The following is a 24,028-nucleotide window of genomic DNA, read 5'->3' on the forward strand; positions in this document are numbered from 1 at the left end:
GAGTTCATTTGGCTCCACACTCAAGAGTGTTAAAGTGCTAAAAAATGAGTGTTAAATGAACACTGAAGCAGTGTTTAAGTCTAGATTAGATAATTAAGTGATTCATTGAGTGATGATTGACCATTATTGAAGACACCTGATGTTAACCAGCAGAATCACCAAAGGAGAAAAATCACAATTTTTGAAAAAGAAAAAAATCACCATTATGCTGATCTGTGTTTACTTTAATTGGGCTTTTATTAGAGTCTTAACACTGATTTAGATTTGTATTGTTTATTTATTGTTGGTGTGTGTGTGTGTGTGTGTTCATGTGTGTGTGTGCAGGCGTCTGATTACCGCGTGTACACACAGGAGCTGCTGCAGGCGGGTGATCAGGTGTCTCTGCTGCTGCTGCTGCCGCCCAGTGAGGACTTGAGCCGGTGGCCCCTAGAGGCCGAGGTGGAGCCGCACAGCCTCACGCTCCCACTGCACATCTTTGAGCTCGGTCAGTACCTCCCAGCAGCCTCTGCTGCTCTCACACACACACACACACACACACACACACACACACACACACACACACACACACACACACACACACACACACACACACACACACTAGCACTGATCAGTGTATACTTACATACGGCACAAACTCACTGTAGGAATATACATGTCTACAAATATACAGGTATGTTTTCACTGTGATGGCATACTGGTTTATGAATAACCGTGATGTAATGTTAATATACCATCATATAATCTACTTCCAGATCTGCTTTTTTATCATAAAATTTACTGATAACCACTGATCTATGTGAAGCTCACAGCATAATTTCGGGAGGAGTGAACCCATCTAATATTTCAATTAACTGCCGGAGCATATAAGCAGCCGCTCACCTCGCTCTGACATCAGCTGTTCTGGCGTCCCTCCACCTCCCCAACTTCACCTGCATAATTTAGGCATCTTGCTACCATACTCATCATCCAAGCATTAGTAGTCCCACTGGGGGGTGTATCTAAGCTTGTGTTGAAGCTGCTTCCTCGAGCCCCTCCACTGCGGACAGCAAGCCAAATACACTTAACCTTATTAGCTTAAAGATTATATGGTCAAAGGAACTCATGAAAAAATAATAATGCAGTAAAACCTATAAGAAACTGCAACACAAAACCCTAATGTACATTATCTGACAACAAAAAGAAGAATCAAAAGTATTTATATAAAACATAATCATATGTGACTTCTGTGAATGTCCTTTTACAGTTTTTCATTGTAAATTATACAATAAAAATATTTAAAGAAAAAAAAACTTTAATTGATATAGTTTTGATTTTTCTTGTTTCAAAGGCAATATTTATATAAATGGTATAATTTTTTTATATTATTTTATTTATATAATTTATATTTATTTATTTAAATGGCACTAAATATATAAATCATATAATAATAATAATAATAACAATATATTAAAAAATAAAAATAATAAGCTTAATTTTACAAAGTGCCTTTACAGTAAGAAGAATCAAAACTAATTAGGTTAAATATAATCATAATACTGTTTCATTGTACATAATAATAATATATTACTAAATAAAAATATACTAAATTATATATAAATATATATTTTATATAGCGCCTTTAAAAGTAGCCACTTAAAGGGTAACTAAACACTAAAACAACTTTTTAGTTAATGATCTGTAAGAATGGTGATGGCGCAGTGGATAAGACACATGCCTTTGGTGTGAGAGAGCCGGGTTCGAATCCACTGTGAGACACCAATGTGTCCCTGAGCAAGACACTTAACCCCTAGTTGCTCCAGAGGCGTGCGACCTCTGACATATAGCAATTGTAAGTCGCTTTGGATAAAAGCGTCAGCTAAATGAATAAATGTAAATGTAAAGTTTTTTAATTCTACAATATATGGTTTAAAAACGTCTGAGTGCTGCCCTCTTCAGGTTGAACAGTGGCTACTGCAGTTGAATTTTCCTATTTGATGTCTGCGGTGGTTCGTGACATAGCGGTTGCAGGTGACGTAGGCAGGTTCCATACAAAGAGATGCATCTCAGGTGCACGCCCCCCTCCGCTGGGCTCTGCCCACATTCCAGCATTTTTCAAATATTGCCAGTGGGTGGAGTCAGGCTCTGACCAGGGGTTTAGTTACCCTTTAAAGCACTTTACAGAGTTATAACAACCTTAATAATGCAAATGTATTTCATTTAACTTCCAAAACCAATAAATTTGGCATTACATTTTCAATAATTTGATGTAAAAGACATTTTTCAGTGTATATTGTAAGGTAATACTGTGTGTGTGTGTGTGTGTGTGTGTGTGTGTGTGTGTGTGTGTGTGTGTGTGTGTGTGTGTGTGTGTGTGTGTGTGTGTGTGTGTGTGTGTGTGTGTGTGTGTGTGTGTGTGTGCTACAGTGCACCTGTGGGCGTACGAGCGTGACCTGCTGTCTCAGTTCTGTCAGCTGTGGGTCCGACTGGAGCTGGAGGTCCGTCTCTCCCAGCAGGCGTTGAGGGAAGCGCTGGACAGCAGTGAAGTGACGGAGGCCACGGAGAGACTGACTCACGTCACGCAGCTCGCACAGGTGTGTGTGTGTTTACCCTGCTCTCACACACACTCACACACTCACTCACTTACTCACTCACTCACTCACTCCACTCAATCACTCAATCACTCACTCACTCACTCACACACTCACACATACATTCACTCACACTCACACCCTCACTCACACACTCACTCACTCACTCAATCATTCATTTACTCACTCTCACACACACACACACACACACACACACACACACACACACGCACACACACACACACACTCACTCACTTACTCACTCACACACACTCACTCACTCACACACTGACTTACACACACACACTCACTCACACACTCACTCACTCACTCACTCACATACACACACTCACTCACACTCACTCATACACACTCACATACACACTCACTCTCACAGACATGTCACAGGTGTGTGTGTGTGCGTGTGTGTGTGTGTAGAGTCTGTCTGCGCTGTGGAGAGAGCGCCGCTGGCTAATGGATGTCATTCACACACTTCGCTCCAAGAGCTCTGAGGGGGTGGTGCCTCTGGGAAGGGTCATGACCTCGCGACCACCAATCAGATCAGCCGATGCGGAGGACACGCCTCCTACACACACACTCAGCACAGGTGAGAACAGTGACAACAGATGATTCTGCTCCAGTAATGAAAACACCTGCCAGTGATTCATAAACTGCTTCAGCAGAACGAGTTATGAGTTAATAACTGAAGGAGTTATAGATCATTTCTAGATCCCAGCATGATAATTGGATAATAATTGGATAATTAAGTGTTCAATTAAGTGATGATTGAGCATTAGTGATGAACACCTGCTGTTAACAAGCAGAATCACTGAAGGAAAGAGAAACACAAGAACTACAACTGACTTCTTTATTTCTGCCATTCGTCTTATGAAAATCAGAGGTTTAGATGTTGATGATTTATTTTTGTTTAATGTCACCATTATGATGATTAGTGTTTGCTTTATTTGGGCTCTCGACCCTTGACTTTTGCACACAAATTTTTCTCTGGTTGCTGTAATTGAGTGTTAACAGAACAGATTTGTTATGATACAAAAGCCAAGAGAAATTATGATTGGATGTTGATGGTTAAAGATTGATAGTGACAATTATCATTTAGTGACCTGATTCACTGATGATTCACTGATCTTATTCAATGTCTACTCTCTGATTAAATGGGTGATGTCCTATTTGTTTTATTCATTATAGTAAAACTGTGATTCTACAGCATAAGAGCCAGCATTGTGTCCATCAGATAATATGAAGGATTTTACAAAAAGTTTCTATGGCAACACTAAGACTTAGACAGACATCAAGAAACATATGAATCTCAACAATGGTGACCCTTAAAATTGTATTCATTTTTAGTTAGTGTTTTTATTTATTTCATTTCAAAATTATTTTCATTTGAGATTTTGATGATTTTATTCATTTTTACCAAGTACTTGTACTTTGATTGTTTTTATTTTAAAATGATTTTTCAATTTTACATTTCAATAATTTATTGTTTTTCATGAACTCTGCGCAGTCATGTACAATGTCTGTTGTTCATATATTTATTATATTTACTCATCTATTTACAAAAAGTCTTTCTGTTGCAAAATGATCAAAAGAAACGTTCAATCTTCCAGCTTTCAATTACTGAATCACACAGACAGAAGCTGATCATCATAATAAAGGTTAAAGGTTAAGAAATGAAAGTTTAAGCTCTTAAATACTAATAAAGAACGTTATGTTTCCATTATTTCCAGCAGAGGGCGAAGCTCCATCCTGCTCTCATCAACCTGAAGGGTCAGAGGTCACATACGTCACCGCCTCACCCTGTTCCCATGGCACCGACCCTGAGGTCCCCGTGACCCCTGCGGCTGAAGGTCACGACCTGCCATCGGAGATGATGGACCTGTTCGAGTGTCTGGATCTGCTGGGAGGGAGTCTGTCAGATCTGGACCTGCAAGATCCAGAACCGGCCCTGTTAGACGAGGACTGCACCACTCCGCTCACGGGACGTCCCGTCAGGAGCCTGGTGGAGTGGGTCAAAGGTCACCACACTCACTGATGGAGGAGGCCATCAACAATCACAGTCAACACAGATCCGGCCCACATCTGGATTATATTCATATATGTATTTATCCGAGAGAATATATAATATATATTTAATAATATTATCATGAAAGAATATTATTATTATATATCAGCAGCAGACTGAAAATCCACCAAATCATCTGTAACAGAATCATTTAATGTGCATCCGTTACAGAACCACTTTCTATTTACTGTATATTTATATTGATATAGATGTAGATCTGTTTGTGTCTCGTGATGACTGTTTCGGAAAATTTATAAATATACAGCATCTTCTCTGTAAACAGATCTTGGAGAGAAAAAAACAGGACTGTTGCTTTGTTTTTTTTCATAAAGTTGTTTTATTTAATAAATATCAGAACAAGATAGAAACTACTAAATGCGCTTGAATGATTACTGTACAAACTATAACTAAAAAAAAACTAAAAAAATAAAGCAGTACACAAACTACTTACAGTACACTGCTGGATTGTTTTAACTCCAATTTGGCTTAAATGTGGACAAACCCTGACGTTGGGTTACAATTTAATGTGATGATTCTGAAGTTAGAAAAGATTGCTGAGATTTATATGAGCCAGGTGATTCAGATCGCATGATGGACGCGCGCTTTGGACGGTCTGAGTACAGTATTGTCGTGATGTTTGATGTATTTATCTGAGGTGCTTGTGAGTGTTTGTCTCTTTAAGTACAGTGTCTGTCGTCTGTGGGAAATATGGCGGAATCAGGCGAATCTTCAGCTGCTGGTGAGTGAAAATAAACCCAGAATAACTTCAGAGCGTCGCGGTGAAATGATGCAGAATGACCGCGAGCTTCTGATGGATCGCGTGTGTTTGGCGGAACTAATATCAGATCCATGTGTCACTGCAGGACGGGATAAAGGGACACGGATTTGTTTCAGTTAAAGTCATTTTACTGTCGTACACGTACAGCATTGCTTTATACTATGCATAATGATCATATTGTCATTGAGAACTAATCTCTAAAAGATCCAGCTTATTTATGTGGAAATCCTGTGAAAAATCCGGTGACAGAAATGTCATTAGGAATCCTGAAAAAACAAATCTTACTGCAATCCTGTTCTTTTATTATTTTGTTGTTTATTTAATTTTTTTATTTAAAATTATGTTTTATTTTATTTAAATCACATCTATTTATTTAAATCATGTCTTATTTATTTTAATCAAATGTACGAATTTATTATTTATTAATTTAAATAATTTAGTCAATCAAGTTTTAAATCAAAAGTATTTATTTCAATCATGTTTTATTTATTTTAATGTATTAATTAATTTTAGTCAATCAATTTTTAAATCAAAAGTATTTATTTTAACCCATTTAAGCCCACCCGCACATTCAAATACGATTTTCTAGAAAGAAAGAAAGAAAAAAACATGGGGAAAATAAATGCTGAACATGTTCACACTATTAACAGGACTATATGCATGAAACCATTCAGAAAAATTTGGGCACAAATGGGTTAATCACGTTTATTTATTCTAATCAAATATCTTTATGTATTTACACACAATTTTGTTTATTTTAATAATATTTAATAAAATTTATTTATTTATTATTTATATAAACATTTTAAATGTTTTTATATATTTTAATTACATTTATTTATGTTAATTATTTTATTTTATTTTATTTTACAGTTTTACACTGTTTTTCTCCAAAGCTTTCCCCGGATCCCAGTTTTAAAAAACCCTTGCTTATAATATCACATATAATGATAATATCACGGACTCAGCGGTGATCATGAAGGTTATTGTCGTGTCTGTTAACCTCAGCCGGTTCCTCTGAGCTGCGGATGGTTCTGTTGGGTCGCACGGGTTCAGGCAGGAGTTCGGCTGGAAACACCATACTGGGCCGATCCGCGTTCTGGACTGACGCCTCGCCCGTGTCCGTGACGCACCGCTGCCAGCGCGCGGGAGGCGTGTCGGATGGGCGGAGCCTGCGTGTGATTGACACCCCGGGGTTCTTCCACACCTGTATGAGCCCAGATGAGGTCAGAGTGGAGCTGGGCCGGTGTGTGGATCTGTCGACGCCCGGACCGCACGTGTTCCTGCTGCTTCTGCGCGCCGGACGGGTAACGCGCGAGTGCCGCGCCGCTCTCGACTGGATCTGCGCCGCGTTCGGGCCGCAGGCGCTCCGGTTTACCGTGGTTCTGATCACGTGGGGCGACGCGCTCGGGGCGAAACCCGCGGAGGACTACCTGAAGGAGAGCACGGAATTATGGGAGTTTGTGTGCGAGTGTGCGGGTGGCTTTCACGTGTTTGATAACGGTATTCCACCACATACATAACTGATGATGACACAAACTAGTTAGCTAACTAATAATGAATTATGCAATTACTATACATATATCCAACTTTTTTCACATACAGTATTACTCATATAAATCATTATACTATATAGCAAATCTCAACTGCTTGATTGTTAATATTGTTGCAAAATGTTGCAATTATGGTCCAACTTATAAAGTTATATAAGTATTGCAAAGCTCTATAAAGTTGGATATATATATATATAAGTATCGCAAATATCTCTGTATAAAGTTGGATATATAATATATATAAATATATAAGTATCTCACAGTTCTTTATATACAGTTGAATATATAAGTATCGCTCAGCTCTATACAAAAGTTGGACAAGTATCTCACAGCTCTATATACAAAAGTTTGACATATATATCCAACTTTACATATAGAGCTGAGTGATACTTTGATTGTTTACATTGTCCCAAAATGTAACTATATTAACTATATTATCCTTCATCATAAAAATATTAACATTCTGATTTTCTGTGAAGCTGCTTTGAAACAATGTGTTGTGAAGAGTGCTATAACTAATTGTGACCTGTCTAAAGGTCAGGAGGAGAGGACGCAGGTCACGGAGCTGCTGCAGAAAATGGATGTGTTGGTTCAGCGTAACGCAGGAGATCATTACACCGGAGACATGCTACAGCAGGCCGAGAGCGCAGTACGACACGCGCAGCAGAGGATTCTAGGAGAGGAACCGGAGGAGCAGCTGGGGAAGAGTGCAGAGTGTGTGTTCTGGTACGAGCTGCTCAGCGCTGTGGGTCGTGGAGCGGTGGAGGCGTCCGGGGTGATGGAGAAAGGGAAGGGTAAAGGGAAGAAGGTCAAAGCTATTCAGAGGGCGGCGGCCATCGCCTCCACACCGCTGTCAATCACAACAGCTGCTAAAGTGATGGGCGGAGCCGTGAGAGAGGGAACTAAAGTACTGATCAAACACAAGAACACACTCCTGCACTAATAAACACACCGCTGTCAATCACAGCCGCTGCTAAAGGGATGGGCGGAGCAGTGATCAAACACAAGAACACACTCCTGGACTAACACACACACACACTATATATATATTTATTTGATTTGATTTGGGGGTGAAAGGAGTTTACATTACATGGATCTGATAGGAGAAAGTAATTACATTACAGTTTTTTTTGACTGCTCACACACAAAATCCTCACTAAACCTTAACTTAACACCTGACACTCAAACACCAGAACCACACACCAAATCTCCAAAACCTTACACTAATTATCTGCCTTCGATGTTTTCAATTTCATAAAACAGTTTTTGCAGACCAAAACACACACTTCTCTATGTATCACACAAAAATCTAACTGGCAGTATCTTGATTTCCTTTTTCAAACACAACCTATTAGTCTAGCAGGAGAAATAGGTATGGGACCCTAATGGTGTCTAGTTAAGAATTTTTGATGTTGCCGAGGTTAACTAATGTCCGGTTCGTTTGGTGGCCATCTTGAAGTGATGTCAGCGCTAGGGGCGAAAACGTCTCAGGTTACGACTCTAACCCTGGTTCCCTGAAGAGGGAACGAGACACTGTGGGAACGCCTCTGCGTGGTTGCATCATGAAGCAGGTATGAAATCAGTCCAATGGCGTGACGGAACGTCATGTGATGTTATCGACCAGGAAACTATAAAACATACCTGGAACAAACAGTCACTAGCTTCTGATAGGCTGAAGCAAGTCGCTCACAGGGAGGCTCATGCAGGGAGTATAGCAGGGCAACGTAGCATCTCGTTCACTCTTCAGGGAACCAGGGGTACAGTCGTAACCTGAGACGTTCCCTTTCAAGGGAACTCAAGCTGCGTCGAGACATTATACCCAAGACGCCATAGTAACAAGTGCCTGTCCGTGTGAAATCTCTGCGCACACTAAGACGAAAGCACCTGCGCCCCTGGAGTGGAGCCGAGGTCAAGGTCATAAACCTCACTAATGTGTGCGGCGAGGCAACATCCTGCCACATCACAAACATATTGGAGGGAAACTCCTGATGATAATGTTTTAGAATCAGCCACACTCCTAATATCTTGGTCTGACGCCTCACAGTGCCACGAGGGAAACGTTACTAGAGGGTGTTTCCCCAAGGATACACCACGTCTTAAAGGGACGTAGTAAGCAGCTAAGGCCGCCATGTACACCTTCAGTGTGGATAGACTTGCGGAGAAACGCTCCTGCAGGAACTCCAGCACTGCAACCACAGGGCAGATAACCGGGTCCAGCTGGTGCTTTCCACACCAGGAAGTGAACAATATCCACTTAAAGGCATAGAGTTTCCTTGTGGAGGGATCTCTGGAGTGGAGGACGGTCTCAACAACCTCGATTGAGAGACTTGAACTTATGAGCTGGGCCCACTCAGAGGCCAAGCCCAAAGTCTCCACAATTCTGGGAGGGTATGAAGGATCAATTTTCTCTCGCTCGAGAGAAAAGGTCCCCCGTGAGGACCCCCCCATTTTCAGAGGAGAGCCATCGAGGAGAGACTCTAGGTCCGAGAACAATACTCGGCCCTGCCAAAACGAGGCTATTAACAGAAGACGGGCCCCGTCCCGGCAAACTCTCTCCAGAACTCCCGAGAGCAGACTCCCAGAGGAGCTGGCTGACTGAGTGAGAACCGCAGTGGACAGTGTGTCGTCTCTTAAGATGCAAACAGGTCTACTTCTGCTCGACCAAAGTTTTACACAGGAGCTCCATCACATCGGGGTGGAGTCTCCATTCCTCCACTCTCAGCCCGTGTCTCGTCAGGATGTCTGCTCCCTGATTTAAAAACCCAGGGAAGTAAATTGCCTTTAGAGTGAGCAAATTCTCTTTGGCCCACAGGAGGATCTGGTGAGCCAGTTTCCATAAGTGACGTGACCTCAGATCCCCCTGATGGTTGTTGTAAGAGACCACTGATGTGTTGCCCGTGCGGACAAGCACATGATGGCCCCTCAGGTCTGGGAGGAAATGTATGAGTGCTCGAAACAGCGCCATAATTTCTAGCCAATTCATGTGCCAAGAAAGTAGACAGTCCTGCCACAGAACTTGCGCCGAATGACCACTCATGATCGCCCCCCAACCTGTGAAGGAAGCGTCTGTCGTTAGCATTATGTGACGACAACCCTGGGCCTTGGGCGAGGAACCAAGACTTCTTCCACATGACTAAGGCACGTAGGCATTGCCGCGTGACCTTGATCATGCGAAGCGGATTTCCCCTCAGAGAAAACCCCTTGGTCCTCAGCCACCACTGCAGGGGTCTCATGTACAGGAGGCCAAAAGTTATTACGTCGGAAGCTGCTGCAGTGAGACCCAACAGTCTCTGAAACTGTTCAGTGAGTGACTGGCCTAGTTTAGAAAAACAGGGTACCAAAAAATGACAAACGGATACATGGGAACCTATATCTCATGCTAGACTTTATCAAAATGCCACAGTAATTCATCAGAGCATCTTACTGAACACCAACCAATCATGACTTTAGAATAGGCCTATAAATAGGGCAAATGGGAAGTTATAGGTTTTTGGGACTGTGCAATACTGTATTCACAACCACAAATGCTTACAGTAAAAATAAAAATAGTTTGGTTTCAATCTTGGTTTCATGTTTACCGTGAATGTTTCAACATCTCTCTGCCAAATACTTTCAATCTTGCACAGAAATGTACAGGAGCTCATGAAAGAAGAGCTTTAGGTTTTGAATAACTGTGTATATGACATATATCCAAGGTGTTTGCAACGTAAGACAAATGTTTGCTTTTGAGATATTTGTGATGTTTTGAATGCAGTGTTTCATTTTGCTAGAGATGTGAGCCATTTTGCATTTAGTGTGTGCAATTCTTGGATTTGTGTGTAGTTTTGAAAAAAGGGGGCAAAGTATTGAGAATATGTGTAAGCAGTTGAAAAAAAAGGTAATATTACTGCTTTAATGATAAAGTCTGTTCAAACATCACGATTGTGATTGACCTTATGAACTGAAAATAAAGATTCATTACCCGCAGACTGACCCGAGTGTGTGTGTGTGTTTGTGCTCATTCACTCTCGTAAACACAAGCGTCTGCTCCGCAGAGAGAGAAACTCTTTATTAACATGCTTTATAAAACATACTTTATAAAAATGAGGACAGATAAACTGTCCATCTTCAAATAAGCTAATTTAAAAATCATTATGATATTGCCAGTCATCCGATAAAAGTCATTCTCCGACTGAAATGTAGTTTATACAAACATTCATGATCTTAGCTGGTATATTGGCACACAAAGATCTCAATCAAACATCCCTTAACAGAATGCAAGAGCATTGCATAGGTGGTGATAAACAACAAAATCATTTATAAAATTAACTACAGAAAAAACAACAACATGACTATTAGAATGAAGGAGAAACCAAGCTATGAACCTAAGAATGTGGAGTGTTACATACACACAGGCGCACACACACACACACACACACAAACTTTATTTATGAACAGAAACATTAATCCATCGAATGCGAGACTCATCCAGCAGATCTGATCACTGTAAGGCACGATTACACCGCAGACACAAAGGAACTACAGCGGCAGGTGGTGATGTCAATGGTGGGTGTGGCCTAAAGAAGGGGTGGGGCCTGATCCAATAACTCACACTGGCATTGGCAGTGTCATCTTTCCACTTCCTCTCAGCACTGCAGAGAGATAGAGAGAGAGATGAGTATTAGAGTCCAGTAATAGTTTTGTGAAACTTTAAAAGGGATAGTTCACCCAAAAATGAATTAGCCCATGATTTACTCACCCTGAAGCCATCCTACGTATATATGACATTCTTCTTTCAGACGAATACAATCTGAGTTATATTTAAAAAAAAATCCTGGCTCTATCAAGCTTTTTAATGGCAGTGAATGGCCGTTTCTCTCATCAAAGTACATCTATCCATGATAAAACTGCATCGATTAAAGTGCATCTATTCATGATTAAAGTGCTGAACAGGCTCTGGGGGGGATAATAAAGACCTTCTGAAGTGAAGCGATGCGTTTCCGTAAGAAAAATATCCATATTTAAAACTTAATCGATTAAAATAACTAGCTTCCGACAGATGGGCGTACAGCGAAAGAATAACCCTTGACCTGACGCATGACGTAATGACGAACACGGAAGTGCAGAGGAAGAGCAAAACAAAACACCAGTCACGAATTAGAAGTCTAAAACATTAATTTTTAAAGAGAAATGTGGGAAGAGCTTGAGTTTGTTGCCCAGCCCTGCTTGTTTGAACCGCAAGAGGCTTCAAAGCTTACGCTACTCCTACATACGACATCATACATCGTCAAGTGTTTCTCTATTGTCGACATGTGTACGTCCGTCAGCCGGAAGCTAGTTATTTTAGTCATTAAAGTTTTAAATATGAATATATTTTTACACGAACGCATCACTTCACTTCAGAAGGCCTTTATTAACCCGCCAGAGCCGTGTGGAGCACTTTTATGATGGATAGATGCACTTTGATAGACTTATCAAAATATACAGCCATTCACTGCCATTATCAGGCTGGGAAGAGCCATGACATTGTTTAATATAACTTTGACTATTCGTCTGAAAGAAGAATGTCAGATACACCTAGGATGGCTTCAGGGTGAGTAAATTTTGGGTGAACTATCTCTTTAAGCCGCCGGAGTGTGTGTGACGTCTGCTGACCTCTGGTGAAGTAGAGATAGAAGAAGTCGCAGTAGAAGATGGTCTGGACGACGCCGGACACCACGGCGATCTGGTCGAAGAACCCCTCCACATGATAGCGCCACACCCAGTTGGCGAGGTACAGCGAGCGGTACAGGCCCAGGAAGAACAGGTAGTGTGTGGTGATGGACTCCGCCTCGCCCGTCTTCGTGATCATGAACAGCTGAGGCAGGATCGCCACCGACTCCAGGTAGATGGAGAACGTCCACATGATCTACACACACGCACACACACACGTCAAAGTCAATGATCTACACACACACGTCCATGATGACACAGCAGTCAAAGACGATGGATGGATGGACAGATAGATGGACTGACAGACAGACAGACAGACAGACAGACAGACAGATAGATAGATAGATAGATAGATAGATAGATAGATAGATAGATAGATAGATAGATAGATAGATAGATAGATAGATAGATAGATAGATAGTTTGAGTAGGGTAAGCTTAAATTTAACAAATTAATTCAAGCAAACTATCTTTTATGAGTATTTAGAACTTTATTTTTCTTTTGAGTTTACTAAACTGACACATTTTAAGTAATCTGAATTGTTTCATTGTTTTGAGTTTTATGAACTTTTTGCTTTTAATTTAGACAAACTTAAATGTAACTGAAACTGGGCCTGGATTTCTATTTCCCAGCATGCTTTACCATGACACTCGAAAGGGGGAGTAAATGCTAAAATTGTTAGTGTTATATAATGTTTTTTTGCAAGATAAATGTTAAGTGGGATATTCAGTAGTGTTTTGCTATGCTAATTTAGAAGAGTGTATGTAATGTTGGGTGACGAGTGGAGCATGAGCTTGGTTTGAGAACAGATATATGTCAGATGTTTACATCGCTGTACTCATTGAGCAATTGCTATGCTAATGCTATCAAAGCATTGCGTTACCAATTAGCAAGTTTACATTTACTGAATTAGCTAGTTAAAGCTAGCCAAGTTTCCAACACTAAAAATATTTAAATTGAGATTACATGATAATTTTAAGTAATACACGAATAATCTTACTCAAATTTTCAAATTAAGAGCAATTCAAATGTATGAGTACAAAATTAAAAACTGCAAGTTTCTTTGGAATGCTTAACTGATTACCTAAAATTTTTGAGTTTTGCCAACTTATTTGTTTTTACAGTGAAATGAAAAAGACAGACAGATAGTCGGTGTTTGATCTGGCTATCTAAAGCGTTTGAACTCTGACCTCCAGTGGAGTGAAGGCGTAGTTCTCCAGGAAGGACAGACCGGCCACTGGCACCAGCAGGAACTCCACGCGGAACGAGTCACTCTCAGAGTCGTACGAGTTCCTGAAGCGGGAGTAGATGAGGCTGACGGTGGCGTACGCCAAGACCAGATACACCACCTGACACACACACACACACAGAGAGAGAGAGAGAGAGAGAGAGAGAGAGAGAGAGAGAGAGAGAGAGAGAGAGAGAGAGAGAGAGAGAGACGTCTGGGTGTGATTCACAAAGGCTATTTTTCCATACAAACTTGGGTATTTTACTTTAGTACAAAATTGGAATATCACATAAAAAAAATTGTGAACGAAGCAGTGTTTCCATCTCATGAGTTCAAAAGAACAAAATTGTCACTTATATATCTGTAATAAAAGTGAAAGTGTCTGCAATCTGGCTTTTTTCCCTCCATCATAAATGATAAACGCAATAATAAACGCTGTCATGTTCTCCAGCATCTTTTTTTAAGAATGATTTTTAAGAATGTAATATTTAGTATAGTATCTCTTAATCTATACTTTTAATATCATAATTATTACTTAGTATCTCACAATTTACACTTCTTATATCATAATTATGACTTTGTATCTTATAATTTATACTATTTTTTTATAATGACTTTTATCTCAATTTATATCTTTTTACTTTTAATTATTACAGTATATTTTATTTTTATTCATCCTTTATTTTACTAAGATAGTCCCATTGAGATATAAAATCTCTTCTTCCAGGGAGTCCTAGCCAAAATGGCAGCACAAAAAGTTTCACATTCAACATACAAACATAAAACTAAATATCTTACATATAATTTTACACTCAGCACTCAAAAAAGGACAGAACAAAAGCTACTTAACAAAACATGCACAGGTTTATAATTTATAATTTATTTTTAATTTATAATTTTGACAGTATATCATAATTTATACTTATTTTATATAATAATTATGACAATATATAATAATTTATACTTATTTTATATAATAATTATGAGAGTATATCATAATTTATACTTTTTAATATCATAATTATGACTCATAATTTATACTTTTCTATATCAGAATTATGACTTAATATATCACAATTTATACTTTCTATATAATTACTATTATCTCAATTTATAGTTTTTATATTAGAATTATGACAATATATCATAATTATACTTTTTTATTTCATAATTATGACTTAATATACAATAATTTATACTTTTATTATCATAATTATGGCTTAGTATATCATAATTTATACTTTTTTATATAATCATGACTATCTCGTAATTTATCCTTTTTATATCATAATTATGACTTAGTATATCATAATTTATACTTTTATTGTAACTTAGTATCTCATAATTTATACTTTTTATGTCATGATTAGGACTTTGAATTTCATAATTTCTACTTTTTTATATGATAATTATTACTTTTTGTCATAATTCTGAATTAAAAAGCATGATTTTTCCCCACGATGTGGCACAAATGGGCCTCCATAGTGTTTACCTTCATGACGGTGTTGTAGATGGAGATGAAGGCAGTGAACAGGTCCAGATATCTGGTGGTGAAGACCAGCGCGAACAGCAGCTGAGACTTCCCAGAAATACCTGAAACACACAACAACACACTTCAGAACAGAACACAACACACACAACACACTCATAGACAGAACCGGGTCTGGAGTTCCTCAAGAAAGCTGAAGAACCCGTGAAGATCCTGATAGACGCACTGCAATCCGCTGCCACGTAAACACGACATAAACCCTGCGTTAGAAAACGCAACATCATCAACAATCGAGTTACGCGTCATGCGTGCGTTTAAAGAGTTTATATTAAAAAAAATTGCAAATAAATTTGAAACAAGACCCACTCCGGTTCTTCTCCACATTCACGTTCTTCTGTCACGGATGTGCACAATTAAAGTTACATATTATAAATAACACTTACCTGCGCATGATTTGGATCTCCATATCTTCAGGAACAGAATAATGATGGCGACCAGGTGACAAAGATCTCCAGACAGTCGGAAGATATTCATCTTATGGCTTGATTTGTGGAGTTTTGCAGCTGCTTTCTCTCAGTCTCAAACCAGATGTTCGTCCTGCACAAATAATAATACAAACTCTTTTTCTATGTGCTGCTCAGCGCGCGCGCCTCATATCCACACGGTCTCCGGTTGTTAGTATCAATCTCTAGTTCATATATCAGATCTAATAGAATCAATGATAATTTACTTTGAGTCTCTGATGTTCTGCGCTGGTCTGTGCGCTCGCGCCCCTGATCGGTGACGTGGCTGACCAGGATCCGGGTTTCCTCACCGCGCGCGTTCACGATCCGCGCGTCACACCAACTGCGGTGCGCACATTTAAAGAGGAAGCGCGTCAGTTAAGAATCAATTTGCGCGCTCACAGTCACTACATTAATATTCAGATATTGAGATCTGCTAGAATGATTTTAGTTTATGAAGAGTTACCAGCATTCACGAAATCACGTACAATTTCACTGTATTTGTCTAGTTTCAACATTTTAGCTTTAATAAATAGCCTAAATATACAAAACAAATTGTGTTTTAGTGTGATTTACTAACCGCAGGTTCATTCCTCAATGTAAAGAGCCTGAACCAGTTTATTCTGACTTTAAAAATATATACATTTTGTGTGTGCGCGTTTCTTTGATATCATGTTTTGGCTTATCATTATTTAGGCCTAAACCATATCAGATTTGTTCAGAGATCTCTTGTTTGTTTGTACAGATGCTCATCATTATGAAGGTCATTGTAGGTTTATTTAAGCGTGTCATTCTGTGATTTCAGATGGAAAACACTGGAAGTTCAGCTGTGAAACAGACCACACAGATCTGATGCTTTGGCTACATTCAAATCACAGTCTATAAATCAATCTCTCTCTCTCTCTCCCTCTCTCTCTCTCTCTCTCTCTCTCTCTCTCTCTCTCTCTCTCTCTCTCTCTCTCTCTCTCTCTCCCTCACACACACACACACACACACTCTCTCTCTCTCTCTCTCTCTCTCTCTCTCTCACACACACACACACACTCTCACACTCTCTCTCTCTGACATTGTATATTTGCATAGTCAAGCATTTGCAGTTTACCTGCATGCAATGTGTTAATGCAAAATATGCAATTTAAAGTAAAATGATTATAGCTCAATTGGAGCATTTATGCATTTGGCAGACGCTTATCCAAAGCGACTTACATTGCATTTCAAGGTACATATTTACATTCTTATCAGTATGCAAAATAGCAATAGTGCAAAATACAATTCAATAACAGTGCAGGAGAAGGCTATATTATGTTGCAATAATAAATAGAGCAATGCATTATCAAAATAAAGAATGAAAACTGGTATAGAAGGATAAAGTGAAGTGTGTCTATACCAGTGTTTTCCTCTAGATGACAGTAAAACTCCCTCAAATACTGATGACAGACACTCATAATACACTCAAAACACACACTGGACATGATAATCCAAACACACACACAGACAGAAGACAATCACATACACTTTACAACCACGATCACAGATCCTAAATGATTTATTCATATAGGGCTCATGCAAGAACCTACAATATTGTAAAAGGTTTATTACTATGTTTCAGCACATAACAAACATATATGTTCTTCTAAGAACGTTTTGGTAAACGTATACATAGTCTAAACGTTATTTCTGAGTGAACGTTCAGTTTGCAAACATTATAGGAACGTTAATTTTAGAATGTTCAAGGACGTTCTGAATGTTGTAATGTCTTAAAATGGTTGACTGTAATACATTTTCAGGGGGGAAAAATGTTCCATGAAACGATGTAGCCATAACTAACGTATTTGTGCTTTACGTTTTAAGAACATTAAAGAAACGGATAACCTGAACGAAGGTTCTATTAACGTTTCTGGGATAACGTTTGTTCATAACTTTGAGAGAACCTTCGCAGAACATTATCCTAAGTTTTGAGAACATTCCCTGTTAGAGATAAAAAATAATAATAATGTTGCAGATATTAGGCCTACTGTTAGCAAATATTAGAATTAGATTAGCGTATTAGAATGTAGGCCTACCCATTTTTATATATAGGCCTATATATTATTTTTTTTTTTTACTAGAAAACTAATAGGCCTATAGCCTACCTAAGTAACAAATAACTGATTTGTACGGGTTGTATTTAAAACCCTCCTGTATAAAATCGTACAGTGTGAATGAGCTGGGCGTTATTTCATATTTAGAGCTCTCATACAGTCATTGATGCTCGCCTGTTCTCCTGGAGTCTGAATGAGAGACGCGGCGCGTTCAGCGCGTTGAACGGTTGGACTGACGGCTTGTTGGAGTCGCGTGTGAACTCAGTGTGACAGAGAGAGGAGCAGTCAACCATTCGGGATCAAATTAGGAAGTTAGCAAAGGTTTTTTCTTACATAACACGGTCGGCAGTAGTGTGTGCAAAACGGCAGAAAACTAGAGCGTTTCCACACGACTAAGTGAACGGCCACAACACACAGGACAAGCTACTTTACCGGTGGAGAGAGAGAGAGAGAGAGAGAGAGAGAGAGAGAGAGAGAGAGAGAGAGAGAGAGAGAGAGAGAGAGAGAGAGAGCGGTGTGTTCTTGTTCAAGAGGGAAAGGAAAACCTGGAGAGAGACAATGGTGTTGTGTCGATCAGAGGTCGTGGGAATTTATCAGGACGCCCAGAGGCGATTACAGACTATTAATACACACGCACGCACACACACACACACACACACACACACACACACACACACACACACACACTGTTCTGTTGTGCTGCGTCACTGTCTCACTCTCACAAAGACATGTTTGAGGATGTTATATCTGAGGATTGTCATCATGTTCATAATCATAGTTCGTGGAACTAAATCCCAGCTAACAGGGAATGAGCTTCCACTAACGTTATTAGAACGTTCGTTTTAGTATTTAGTACAATTTATCGTCTTATAACATTATCACAAAAACGTTCTACAATGGAACATTTCCTTAATGTTTTCTCTACCATTTGAAATAACTTTTTACATGTGCAAATTTGCAATAAATGTTTTTGGACGGTTTGAACGTTCAGAGAACATTTTGAAGTAACTTAATGGGAACGTTAGCAAAAACGTTCTTACATATTTTTGTTCACATGGATTTAGAATGACTGACAGGTGTAAAAGTGTGGCAGGTCTTTCTCTTCAGCTAGAGTTCTCTATGAGGGTGAAAGTGCATTAAAGTTCTTCCTGACCTCTGTGTCATTCACCCTGTGACCTCATGCTACTGCCATCGACCCTGTGTGTGTGTGTGTGTGTGTGTGTGTGTGTGTGTGTGTGTGTGTGTGTGTGTGTGTGTGTGTGTGTGTGTGTGTGTGTGGTATTGAGGTTTTGGGTCATGTCCTGAGTAAGAGAGGATCACCTGTCTGTCTGAGCGTCTCTCTCTCTCTCTCTCTCTCTCTCTCTCTCTCTCTCTCTCTCTCTCTCTCTCTCTCTCTCTCTCTCTCTCAGAGGCGGGATGTTTATCTATCCAATCAAAACAACTAAATAATTACAGATTTATTAAACTTTTAGTTTCGTAACTACCATTATGAAATCATATCTTATTTTAATTCCTTGTTATATTTTCGGAAGCACCGACACAATCTCATGGAAATGTGTAAATATTTTACGTTTTGCCCAGTTGGGGACTAATTTGTAAATTCGATCTTGATTTTTTTATGATCTGCTTATAGTTATGTTTGGGGGTGGACCTTCAAAGACTGAATACAGCAAATTAACAATACCAATTTGAATCTGTTGCGGAATCTGTAAGGGGGTGAAAACTTTTGCATGTGGATTCCAGAATTTGCCAAAAAACGGTAAATGTGACCACACAGTAATCAGATTACTTTTATCAAGTAACTAGTGAAGTAACGCATTAGTTTTAAATTGACAACAAAATTTACTTTAAAACTCCAGAGTTAATTTTTAAATAAGTAACACAAGTTACTGTTTTCCCATTTATTGTCAGACAGCTCTCTTGTCCCCATGTTGTGAGAAATCCTAAGTGTGTGTGAACATGATGGTTATTGTAGTTCTAGACTAAATGTGAGCGTGCATTTACTCATCTGACTTGCATTAAAAACAGACATAGTATTCCTCAAAATGAATAAAATCAGTCATATGCAAAATCAGAATATAAGTAAGCCTGCAATAACTAAATAAAACATACATTTTTATGCATTTAATCTCACTTTATTGACCAATGTACTTGCTGCTGATCTTCGATGATTCAGCTAAACCATAAATACAAATGACTATAGATATTTTGCTTTTATTGGTGAAGTGTCAAACTTGTAATGGAATTTTTTTTTTTACTTTTAAATGTACTTTTCCCTCTGGTGCTCTTTGGTCATTTTTGACAGATTTTAAATGTTTTCTTCATTGGAATGGTACGAAGGTTTTGGCACTTGCTATGTGAACACAAAAAATAAAATTAAAATAAAGCAGGGGGATGATTCGAACAGGTTAAAGGGACATAGGAATTTCTCCCATCTAGCGGTGAAATTGTATTTTGCATTCTAACAAATTTTGCTCCCCGGTGCCTTCCTTTTTCAAATGCGTGTTGCATCTACGGTAGCTGTTATGTACCAAAAAGCTATGACAGGATGTCTTCTAATAGCACTTTGTCGAGTTTGGTTTCAAACAAACTGCAACTTGACACAACGAACAAACGAATCTTACAGTATGAATAACAACAGTGCAATGCAGCCTTTTAAACTTGCCGGGGCAGTGACAAGCGCCTCTCACTGCTCTGCTCCTCCGTTTCTGCTGCTTTCAGTTACGTGACGCTGGCTCTGAACGAAAACGAGTTGTGGAAACGCGTTGGCCTAGTACCTTTTGACCCTCTCTGCTATTAGTCTGCTATATAGTTTTTCAAGATGGCGGAACGACATATAAGCCTCCGTGGACCTACCCGTCACATGTATATAAAGATAATAAATTCTTCGTTTATGAGGATAAGTCAGATAATTGCCAGAGGAATTTTTACACCATTAAGGACATATTTACGAATAAAAATATTGATTTTAGATAATAAAACTACAAAACTACACATAGTCCCTTAAAGGGTAACTAAACACTAAAACAACTTTTTTTAGTTAATGATCTGTAAGAATGGAGATTCATAAATGCTGTTCATTGATTTGAGTACATTTTTTGACATTTGGGTTTAAAGTTAGCCTGGGTTTCCCCATACTGCCTTACCGCAGCGCGATTCAATTCACGCTGAAAGGCAGTCTGGATACCATGGCCAGATTTTTCGCCTCATTTAGGGAACCAATCACAGAACGGGGAGGGAGCAGCTAGACGATGACGACATCTATGCGACACACGGAAACAGTTTGTTTATATCGATTTAACATGGCTGAAGACGCGAAGCTACTCTTTGATGCAGCCTTAGAACAATGTCTAAGTAGTTTAGAATGCAAGTTCATTGTTTACAAAAAAGATCTTTCCCATCGTCTTCTTCCTTGTCTAATTTCTGTAGCCCTACATACGTCATCTGGTATAATCGAAACGATTGGCTATGAGCTACGTACAGGCATATTTGATAGACATTCTTAGCACCCAATAAACTGCGACGGGCATTCTGAAACCACACCTCAAATACGATAAATTGCGCATGTGGTTCCCAGACCCAATTCTCAACGAGATTGGGTCTGGCGTTAGCCAGGCTAGTTTAAAGTGTTTTAATTCTACAATATATGGTGTAAAAACGTCTGAGTGCTGCCCTCTTCAGGTTGAACGGTGGCTACTGCAGTTGAATTTGCCTGTTGGAAGTTGTGGTGACGTGTGACGTCAGAGGATACCAGCTAACCCCGCCCTTGCCTATTTTTCAAATATTGCCAGTGGGTGGAGTCAGGCTCTGACCAGGGGTTTAGGCCACATCCACAGGAAGCCAGAGCTTTCCCTATCCGATGTTTTTTTCCTCATTCTAAAAAAACCCGTAAACACGGCGGCGTCAAGAAATATCTGCGTACACACGAAACCCGCTGAAACCGACTCAAACCGATGTAGTATACATGCCAGACCAGTACGAGGCTCTGTAATTCTGACACAGATACACTAACAGAGAAGAATACTTGCGCATAAACCTTGCGCGCTGTATACAATAATATTAGGAACAGTAGCTTCCTTTTTTTCTTTCTTTTTAACCAAGAACTTTATTGAACAATATGAAAAACCATAAATGGCCTGGTAAAAAATAGGAATGAGTCACGATATTCGATTAGTTAGCAGACGCATAAAGCTTGCCACAAAGAACCGGCAAATAGCCTAATCATTATGAATGTGTCAAATATAGCAAGGAGACATTTTAATTGTTTATTAATAAACTAGTGTTTTCTGTGACGATGCTGACTCGCCACCTTCTCGGTGGGTGAAGGTGCTTATAGAGATAAATGCACACTTCATACGGATTATAAGAGAGTTGTCTGTTTCTTTTCATTTTGAATTTTGTTTAAAAGTAGACATTTCAAGCTTAGATATATTTCTGAGTGTCTGTTCATTTATGAGACAAGCTCCAGTTCACGTGGGATGCAAGTTATATCGCGTCGGCGCCTCCGTGTCCTTATGGCTATTGTCTGCTGTATTTGCTTCATATTTATTAAATCCAGGCAATTGGTTGATGAAACATTGATTAAAATTAAGATACAATTTATACAAAACGAAATTCACTTTAAAGGAAGGCTTTGTATTAAACAAAACTTAATGAAGTGGTCAAAATTATGTCTCGATATTGCGCATCTTATGATTAGGCTACTCACGCTGTTCACTTTTCATACAATCAACATATATGAAATGGAAAAAATAACATATTATTTAAACATAAATATGAAACTAACTTTTCTTTAATGGCTACAACATGTAGGCCTACAGTACAGAGAAATTTAACGTCAGAGCGAACGCCGTGTCACCGGTGAGCATGAGGGGGCAGAGGTGCGTTTTTTGAATAATAATCAAATAATTCCCAGCGATCGTCGAATATTTTTTTTGCTTGAAATGCCCATCCCTACAAAATACGAAATGTCTTGATCAGACAAAATACAAGCATCATATCATAAGAAAGAAATATAAACAAATAAAGAAATAAAATAAAAATACATTAAAGTAGGCCTAAATAATAAATAAAGAAATAAAAGAGGCTTAGTAGCTTCTGAAGCATGAACAAACAAGTAGTGTCAGTCAGACCCGTCGCCAGACCTCAGTCTTAGGGGGGCATGTGAAATGCATGGGGGGGGCACAATTATTATTAGCCTACAGCCTTCGTATATTTATAATAATCAACTCTAGTCGCGCAGCACGTAATCATCACTTTTAAACATATAACCAACCGCAATATGACCAGGTCGCCTATAGCACAAGCATTTTTTGGGGCGGGCCCGGCCCCCTATGGCCCGCCCATAGCGACGGGTCTGGTCTCAGTTGTTGATGCTGTTAGGCTACTGATTTAGCGCGTCTGACTAGTCGACACGTGGGGTGATGACATCATCGTTTCACAAAATATACGGATTGGCCGTACACACGAAGATGTCGTTTTCAGATCTATCCACCCTGGGACCCGGTTTCAAAAAAATAGCGGTTTGAAGTCTCCCAAAACGCCGGATCCGTCTGGACGAAACGCCGATCCAATAAAAAATGCGTCTCCGTGTGGACAGGGCCTAGTTACCCTTTAAATGGTCCTGAAAACAATAGTCACACTTGTGCTTAGAACACAACTTATTTAGATTTATGGATTTGTTTTTCTCTAAGTTTTAGAGTAAAATATGTTTTTGAAAATATATATTTCATATAAAAATTGATTTTTCATTTCATTTTTCATAACAATTAATGTAAAATTCCCCAACTTTTCACTTTTTAAAACTTTTTCACTTCAGCAATAATCTGCCAATTGTCGTCTTTGAAAGAGATCAAACTTAAGTCTGTGCTCTAAAGCATTCAAGATTTACGACAGTTGAAGTTGGAAATTTTATTTTCAGGTTTCAGAAAGTGAATAAATGGATTCAGCGTGAATATAATTTAGTACCATAAAATATAATTAAAATACAAAATATTAAATAAAAAACATTATCAAACTAAAATATAGTACATTAAATTCATTTAAATCAAATAAA

At 39.0% G+C, this 24,028-nt stretch overlaps 3 protein-coding genes across 4 annotated transcripts in view; 2 read left to right on the top strand and 1 right to left on the bottom strand.

The window, feature by feature from the left end:
* Window positions 1–5,027, top strand: part of LOC143711080 (ankyrin repeat and fibronectin type-III domain-containing protein 1) — a 21,288-nt gene extending 16,261 nt beyond the window's left edge. The window contains exons 15-18 of one of the 2 annotated variants that reach the window (XM_077202375.1): window positions 325–484; window positions 2,404–2,570; window positions 3,006–3,174; window positions 4,316–5,027. In XM_077202375.1, the coding sequence (XP_077058490.1) occupies window positions 325–484; window positions 2,404–2,570; window positions 3,006–3,174; window positions 4,316–4,620 (801 nt within the window). In that variant the 3' untranslated portion in view covers window positions 4,621–5,027. The remainder of the gene's footprint in view (window positions 1–324; window positions 485–2,403; window positions 2,571–3,005; window positions 3,175–4,315) is intronic. The other variant, XM_077202376.1, reaches the window with a different exon arrangement.
* A 134-nt stretch (window positions 5,028–5,161) lies between these two features.
* LOC143711145 (GTPase IMAP family member 4) lies at window positions 5,162–10,953 on the top strand. The gene is made up of 3 exons (XM_077202488.1): window positions 5,162–5,389; window positions 6,437–6,931; window positions 7,518–10,953. The coding sequence occupies exons 1-3, from the start codon at window positions 5,359–5,361 to the stop codon at window positions 7,922–7,924; spliced, it is 933 nt and encodes a 310-aa protein (XP_077058603.1). The 5' UTR covers window positions 5,162–5,358; the 3' UTR covers window positions 7,925–10,953.
* A 52-nt stretch (window positions 10,954–11,005) lies between these two features.
* kdelr3 (KDEL endoplasmic reticulum protein retention receptor 3) lies at window positions 11,006–16,241 on the bottom strand. Its single transcript, XM_077202510.1, has 6 exons — window positions 16,120–16,241; window positions 15,833–15,986; window positions 15,393–15,493; window positions 13,863–14,021; window positions 12,616–12,868; window positions 11,006–11,612 (listed from the first exon to the last, which is right to left on the bottom strand). Exons 2-6 carry the CDS (start codon window positions 15,921–15,923, stop codon window positions 11,569–11,571), a joined length of 648 nt encoding a protein of 215 aa, XP_077058625.1. The 5' UTR covers window positions 15,924–15,986; window positions 16,120–16,241; the 3' UTR covers window positions 11,006–11,568.
* Window positions 16,242–24,028: the final 7,787 nt, after the last annotated feature.

This window comes from Siphateles boraxobius, unplaced genomic scaffold (assembly GCF_051911475.1).
Source record: "Siphateles boraxobius isolate OS27281-9 unplaced genomic scaffold, OSU_SipBor_1 49, whole genome shotgun sequence".
NCBI lineage: Eukaryota > Metazoa > Chordata > Actinopteri > Cypriniformes > Leuciscidae > Siphateles > Siphateles boraxobius.